The sequence below is a fragment of the Hyperoodon ampullatus genome, assembly GCF_949752795.1.
Source record: "Hyperoodon ampullatus genome assembly, chromosome: 11".
Lineage (NCBI taxonomy): Eukaryota > Metazoa > Chordata > Mammalia > Artiodactyla > Ziphiidae > Hyperoodon > Hyperoodon ampullatus.
The window spans coordinates 16095379-16103927 of record NC_136924.1 but is presented as its reverse complement, the minus strand read 5'-3'; the positions used below and the strand labels follow the sequence as shown (position 1 = coordinate 16103927).

Sequence of the window (8549 nt, the reverse complement as noted above, 5' to 3'; positions counted from 1 at the left end):
AACTCCCTTTTCCCAGAATAAGATAGATTTTGAAAAACAAAATGATTACAATCAATCAGCAGGGTAATATCTGAAAATGAGATTTTCAAAACTTTTTTGTCTTTCCTTAAGAGGCATACCATTTTTTTCCCTCAAATACAAGAACTGGAAGACATATTATCCTAAACTTGTATGTTAAAGAAAAACAAAAAACAGAACAGTGCAGCAGAATGTCCTATAATGGCCTAAATGCAAAACATTTTTTATAATGCAGGAAAGAAAAATCTCATTTTAATAATTATTTGGAATAAAGCTCCCAATATGAAATAGAGACACAAAAATTATTTCTATAAAACAGTTATTTCTGTACACCATATTTAGTGCCAACATCAGGTAGAGCTTTCCTGATTTCACTTTTAAATTTTTCAAATACATTTTTTATCTTTTTCCCCTTGACCAAAAACAATATGTCTAAATAGAATCCCAGCATGTTTTACACAAAAAAATGAATAAGATATTTCCATATAAACAGAAAACATTGGTCTTTATGTCTTTGTATCCAATTTTTTAAAAAGATCATCTAGAGAAAAATGCTTTAAAATCTTTTTGTTGTAGTTGAATTCAAAACTGCTTTTAGTTTCTTGCTGTTAGATCAGGTCTCCAGATCAGTGCATTACAATATCTTTGGGGCTGTGTACTCAGAGTGAAAGTTGCACTGAATTTTGTTATAGGTTCTTGAGATTAAAGTCAGAATTTCCTGTGCTGGGCTACCTAGGTACTGAGGTGCTGTGGTTGCTGGAGGGGTTAAAGCTGGAGCCATGGATGCATATATATTAGGGAAGATTCACAAAAACACGACAGTGGAGCCTGGGTCAATCCATTACTATGAATGAGCAGTGACCAATAGAAAGGGACGAGGAAGATCCAAGAAAACTGAGGTAAGCGGTGTTCTGAAGCTCTGTCAAAGTGGAAACAATAGATCAAAGGTGTTCATAGTGACTGGTCAGAGGAGGTTTTATTTTTTCTCGTAGTAGGCTAGACAGCATAAAATAAAAAAATTCTTCTAGTCAAAGATTTTTTTTTTTTTTTTTCTTAACTGATTTTAGCAAACTTCAGATCCAGACACAGGACTCAGCGATACATTCCTGGACAGCAAGGTAAACTATTTTACGCTTTTCAAAACTCTTAAAGTTAAGAATTCAAAGTTATGATTCATCAGAGGCAGGGTTACAGCTTCAATAACTAAAGCAAATCCCTATTCTGAAAAAAAATAATGTTTTAATGTGTCTCTGTTGGAAGATGACCAGAGCAGTATTCTGCAATCGCAAGAAATTTGACAGCTTGCGGAAGCTGCCCTGCGCTTGTCATTTCCCCTCGATTTAGTGGCAAAATTGAAAGATCAGCATTTCTAAATGATGCTGATTTTATCTCCTCTTAAGGAATCAGTGAAATTTATTTGGTCTTTATTACCAAGTGTTTGAACTAAATGTACATTGATAGGAACGTTATTGTTTATGTAGATACATATTATTTTCCTGTTAGGATAGTTTTTTGTTCCCATAACCTTGTTGAAACTCAACGGGGAGGATTTATGTCTTTTAAATGTATCACATATCAGTAAGTGTTAACCTTTGCTCTGTTAGCATCCATACTGAAAATATGGAGATCCACCTGTATCCTGAGCATGTTCTTTGTTTTGTTTTGTTTCTTATCAACCATAGTAACACCGCTTACTTATGTAAGTGTGATATATATCTGTATCAACATCTATAGCTATATCTATAGAGAGAGAGTTTCATAATCCAAATTTCTTGGCTAAACAACTTGATCCTCTACTTAAAATATTAGAAGTCTTTCCCTAAACCGCCAAAACAAAACTTACCTGAGAAGTTGAGCAACAGAGCAAGAGATTAATCACACATTTTTCTTCAAATCCTAAAATTTTCCTTCACAAAAAATTGCTAAAATGTTCTTTGATCTCTCTATTTCTTTGGTTGAAGGGCCAAAGAGCCTGGGAAATCTCATCCAGATGTTCTGCTCATTTAGGAGTAAAAGTGAAAGCATATGCCAACTTCTTAGGAACAACATAGACTCTAAATTTGAGTTATTAAAAGGTCACTTTTTTGTACTCGTGTGTTTAACTCTGGATTTCAGTTAACTTCCTTGCATTAAATAGCTTGAAATGGAAAAGCACTTAAGAGTTCCTAAAATTTGCTTTTTCTTTCTTGGTTTTCATTGTGATTGGGTTAAAACCAGAAAGTTACAAGTTGGTGAGTCAGTTTCAGTGTTTGCAAAAATGCTTTGCAGATAGTGCCCACTAAATAGATGGGTATTCGTTGATAAATATGTATAAAATGCTGACATGTCTTTACCTCCCCACCCCCCTTGAAGAAGCAATGTTTATTGATCATTTTGGTGCATGCAGTTATCTAAAGGTCAAGATCTTTAAACATCTAACAATTGTATCCCTTACTCTAGGTACTAAAAATGGCAACCACAATCTGTTTCATCATCTGGATGTTATTCATAACAGATACTGTATGGACTCGAAGTGTGAGACAGGTTTATGAGGCAAATGATCCAGAGGACGGGATGGTGCATGACTTCCATTGTCCCAGGGAATGTTTCTGTCCCCCCAGTTTCCCTACTGCTTTGTACTGTGAAAACCGCGGTCTCAAAGAAATCCCTGCTATACCATCAAGGATCTGGTATCTTTATCTTGAAAACAACCTGATAGAAACCATTCCTGAGAAGCCATTTGAGAATGCCACCCAGCTGAGATGGATAAATCTAAACAAGAACAAAATAACCAACTATGGAATTGAAAAAGGAGCCCTGAGCCAACTGAAGAAGCTGCTTTTCTTATTCCTGGAAGATAATGAGCTAGAGGAGGTACCTTCTCCATTGCCAAGAAGTTTAGAACAATTACAATTAGCTAGAAACAAGGTGTCCAGAATTCCTCAAGGGACCTTTAGCAATCTGGAGAACCTGACCCTTCTTGACCTGCAGCACAATAAACTATTAGACAATGCCTTTCAAAGAGACACCTTTAAAGGACTCAAGAACCTCATGCAGCTAAATATGGCTAAGAACTCCCTGAGGAATATGCCACCAAGATTACCAGCCAATACTATGCAGCTGTTTTTAGACAACAATTCAATTGAAGGAATACCAGAAAATTATTTTAATGTGATTCCTAAAGTGGCCTTCCTGAGACTCAACCACAACAAATTATCAGATGCTGGACTCCCTTCTAGTGGTTTTAATGTATCCTCAATTCTAGATCTTCAGCTGTCTCACAATCAACTCACAAAGGTCCCCAAAATCAGTGCTCATCTGCAGCACCTTCACCTCGATCATAACAAAATTAAAAGTAAGTAACCATCAGGGTGTGTCTTGGACTAAGATATTCATGGTTATTAAATTTATTCTGTATCTTCTTTAAGAATATCAATAATGTTCGTTTTCTCTCCAGCTCTCATGCCCTTAGATATTTTTTTAGTGTATTTTCAAGTTTTGTCTATTCACAGGGTGTCAATGAACCAAGAAGTTCAAATGTTCAAACTGCAAATTGAAAAGTGGATTTTAGTAATCTACAGAGGGCTATTACCTGTTGGAGAAACTAAATGTCTCTATCTTCTTTTACTCTGAGGAGATTCTGATATTTCTGCTTCAGTGGGCAGACTCATTGAAGAAAGTGTACCAGCCACAAGCAACCTCATGAATAGTAACAGAAGGAATATGATTTAGGAGGTATCAGGAAGGGACCTCTGTCCTAAAACCTACAGGACAGCTGATGCCTACAATCACCCTAGTTAGAATTTCTGCTTTAGATCAGTGGGTTTCTCAAACTTTAGAGTACACAGATGGGTGGCCCCATCACAGAGTTTCTGATTGTGTAGGTCTGGTGGGACCTGAGACTTTTCATTTCTAGCAAGTTTCCTAGGGATGCTGAGATTGATGTTCTGGGGACCATACCTGGGAAACCAATATTATACTTTTAAGGCTTTGCTCAATTGAAATTGAAACAAATGTCCCTGAAGTTGGCAACTCCTTAGGACTAATGGCAGTCAACAAGGTAGAATACACACTCCTTTCCTGAAAATAGCTTTTTTTAAAACATCCTTATTGGAGTACAGTTGCTTTACAGTGTTGTGTTAGTTTCTGCTGTATAACAAAGTGAATCAGCTATATGTATGCATATATCCCCATATCCCCTCCCTCCTGCGTCTCCCTCTCACCCTCCCTATCCCACCCCTCTAGGTGGTCGCAAAGCACTGAGCTGATCTCCCTGTGCTATGCGGCTGCTTCCCACTAGCTATCTATTTTACATTTGGTAGTGTATATATGTCAATGCTACTCTCTCACTTCGTCCCAGCTTACCCTTCCCCCTCCCCGTGTGAGAGATGAGTGCAAAGTGTCTTGGAGGAAGAGGTGCCATGAAGAGAAATGGTTATAGAAAGAAGGGGCTGGAGAAATTAAAGGCAAACTTAGCATCTTCACAATTATGCCTGAGACCGGGCTGACTCAGGTGTAGATGTAGACAATATCTTGGTCCAGCTACAGGGGATGATACCAGCCTGGCAAGTATCCATGCATGCTCCACCCTAGCACAAGCCCTTTAGAAAGCTAATCTTGAAGAGGTTTCTGAACAGCCTTATAAAATACATTCCTAAAATGAGAATCAATTGGATGGTTTGCAGGAAAATGACACAGATAATTGTCAGAAGGTTGTGCTGCCTGCTTATTCCTCACTAAACTTTTCATTAAGCAAATAATTACATAAACATCCAACCTATAAGAATAGACTATTTTACACTGGGTATTCTTTAGTTTTTCAATATTTTTTGGTTTTTTTCTAACAGCATACTTGAGCATAAAATCCAGGAACTCATGAGCAGGCTGCTCCCACAGCAGTGATATTTTCCATGGTGATGAGACACACTGTTTAATCTTGTAGTTAAAGCAAAAGATGCAACAGGAAAAAAAAATATTAATAGCTGAATCTGTGCACTGAACCAAACAGTACAGCAGCCGATATCAACCTAAATAAATGTAATTTTTTCCTGATGAAAGTTCTGTGCTTCTACAGGTGCATTCCTTACCTGACAACAAAAGTCCCATAGACATTTGATGTAGGAAGTTAATTTAAAGGGATTCCACATAGAGCCCTATTTGTGAATTAGGAATTCCCCTGAAGTGGGAACTTGAGAATAAGAGTGTTCAGGAGTGAGGTAGCAAAATTCAACACACAGTTGGGCACCCATGCTAGGTACTTACATAGTTTTACAAAGTTACACAAAGAAGAGGACTCTGTTCTTCCTCCACTTTTATTTTAGAGAGTTTTTTTTCAAAGTTTTCTCATATATTTCTATTTTCCAATCATTCTCATACCTTAATGTGCATCAGAATCACCTGGAGGGCTTATAAAACACAGGCTGCTGGGCTCCAGCCTCAGGGTTTCCGACCTAATAGGTATGGGGTGGGGTCTAAGCATGCAGTTCTCAGGTAGTATTGATGCTGCTGGTCCAGGGACTACACTTTAAGAACCACAAATTAATCATCAAAAGAACCTTGTGTGCTATTATTAGGAATGTCTGAAGAAAGAAAAACTGAGGCTCAACTAAGTGAGGCTATTTTTCCAAGGACAAAGGATAAGTATAATAGCCAGGACCTGAACCTAAGGTTCCCCATATTAGGTGTTCTTTCCCCCACTCCAACATTATTATCATAGCACATTTTTCTTCAATGCCTAGAATATGAGACTTAAGACAAATTTCTATCAATAGAGGTAAAAATCGTTTTCACAGCAACAACATCAACAAAGAGAAATTGATTTACTTGCTGCTTGATGCAGATATCAAGCATGGTCATTTCTATATTCCAAGAAAAGAAATGGAAAAGAAGAATTTCCCTGGCAAGAGTTCTTGGCTCACCATTATATCACAATGCATTATAATAACTGCTAAAGTACTTACTTCTTCTTACCTCATAATCTAGTCTAGTTGTTAATGAAGTGGTTGCCAAGAAACATACCTCTTATATGAAGAGTTCTCAGAATTTATAGGACAGTGAACTTTTCTTATCCAAAATGATGGAAATATTTATTTCTTCTGAACACCTTAGGGGACTTTAAATTTAACAAAAATGTTATCTATTCGAACAAGTTACTTCTTGGTGCTCTCAGAAACATTAATTAATTTATGAAAATATAATTCAATTTAGAATGCTTGTTTTTACATTCTATTTATTCACACATGCATGGGTTATGGGTCATGAGGGTGATAAGGATAGGAGATAACACATCAGAAAGGACATAATCTCTCCAGCAGGCAAGGGACCCTGTGTAGTAGGAAAGGGACGAGGCTGGGACTCCGCTCTGCCACTTACTTGCTGAAATACCTGGTGCACATTGCCTTACCCGTCTGAACCACTATTTCAGCAATGCCCAGGTGGGGAGAATAATAATGTTGCCCAATACAGGTTGTGTCATGAGAAGGTTATAATATGTGTAAGAAAAAATACCTTGATGAACACAAATCTGCTATAAAGAGTCATTATTTTTAGCAAGTTGAATTCACAAAATGGCATAAGATCAGAACAAAGCACCCTCACTGTAAGCATAAAATCCTTCAGAACAAGTCAGGACACAAAAGGAAGGTCATTGCCAAAGTTAGTTGGGTCTTATCTTCCAAGGGAAGATCTCTTCCTCAAAACAGTTTCAAAATAGGATTTAAAAGGAGTACATGAATTCATGGTTGAGATCAGCTATTATGCACACTTGTCAGAATTTTGCTGCTTTAAGAGGCTTTCTCTCCTGAATGCTCCTAAACTTCAGTATAGACACTGATGCCAAGGGCTCTGATCCAAGGCAGGTGCATGATTTCTCACATCTTAACCATATGAAAAGGCTGATGGAATAGTTTCTGGTTTGAATTTTTGTAATTCAGTTCTTGGCAAATGTTTCCTTTCCAATTAAATACACTTAAGTATGGAGATCCAAGGTTGTTTTCTGCAAATATCACATATATAAAGTTATATTAATTGCACTTTTTAAAAAACTTATCATCATGTACTACTAGTTTGAGTGTTTGCATTTTTTTAAGGTAACTTTCAAGCACCTTCTCTAATAACAGACTTTCTCCCTTTGCATCCATCTACTCCTCCATTCCACCATGCACCTACCCATTCTTTCAGTACCAGCTCTGAACCACTGTTTCCACCTCTAATGCCCAAATACTACCTTTCTCATTCTACAGTAATCAAATCATGCCTTATCTGGCTTGCTAAAGGAAGAAGACAAGGGATATATATTATACACCTTTGTTTCCACCACAACTTTTAACAATATGTCCTTTCTAGGGCTCTGTATTAAGCATAGCAAAATATGGACTGAGATGACTATGTGTACATTGCACATTTTTTCAGGGTTACTTCTATAATACAGATATGCATAACTTCCAGCTTACATGAAAATGGTTTGTCTCTCTGCCACTTTCATAGACCAGGCCACTAGACCCTCCACAGGATGGTTATAATAGCTCTTGGTCTTCCCATCCTTAATCTCTTGTATTCTAGTTCATTTATTCACGTTTTCTTTGTCTCCGTAGATGTGAACGTCTCTGTAATATGTCCTACCACTCCTATCACATTGCCTGCGGAACAGGATTCCTTCAGTTATGGACCTCATCTTCGCTACCTCCGTCTGGATGGAAATGAAATCAAACCACCATTCCCAATGGATTTAATGATCTGCTTCAGGCTCCTTCAGGCCGTCATTATTTAAACATGTCTTCAACAATCTAAAATTCATTTAATGAGTTCATATTTCTGACCTGAAATTTGGTTGCCATTCATAGGTTTAAGATAAAAATCACTTTTCTAATTGCTTATGGCCACCATTTTTATTTGTATGGCTTACTTTTTTTCTATTCAAAGTTGCTTTTCCCCATGATATGTAGCACAGACTGCTTTTCTTTAATTAATAAAACAGACACAGAGTTAAGATAGTTTATCAACTCAAAGATAGTTCCTTTTCGTCTCTCTCGCAGCTTATTAATAACAAATAATACAAATACATTGTGATTCAATAGGAAGGATATATTTGTTTGCAAATGTTCAAATTGCTTATGCAGATATTATATTCACAGTATAAACACAACATCTAACAGGAGGTAGAAATTTCTAGAGAAAATGAAAAAATGAGATATTTCTTTATCATAATTATAAAGAAACAATTAAATTCAGGTTGTTAAGTAACATTTGTGAGTATAAGTTTGGTATTTAGCTCAAGAATGGGTATGAAATGCATTGGATACTTTATAACAAGAAAATTCTAGTCATTTAATATCATATAACAGAGCAATAGTCATTTTTAGTTCATTACTATTTCTTATACCTGCTGTTCTTAGATATAGTACAGTGTACTCTAGGAATTAAAGTTCTACATTTATTGTAACACATTTCTGACAGAATATTAGTGTTTTAACACTTGAAATCCACTTGAATTGCAAATTGTTCAGTCCTTATATTTGCCAATGCTTTTTGGATTTTTGAAATAAAAAGAGTGA

At 36.5% G+C, this 8549-nt stretch overlaps 1 protein-coding gene across 1 annotated transcript; it reads left to right on the top strand.

Moving 5' to 3' along the window:
* Positions 1–1090: 1090 nt before the first annotated feature.
* KERA (keratocan) lies at positions 1091–7765 on the top strand (the record flags this gene model as incomplete). The annotated part of the gene is made up of 3 exons (XM_079715125.1): positions 1091–1136; positions 2458–3352; positions 7590–7765. Exons 2-3 carry the CDS (start codon positions 2467–2469, stop codon positions 7763–7765), a joined length of 1062 nt encoding a protein of 353 aa, XP_079571251.1. The 5' UTR covers positions 1091–1136; positions 2458–2466.
* Positions 7766–8549: the final 784 nt, after the last annotated feature.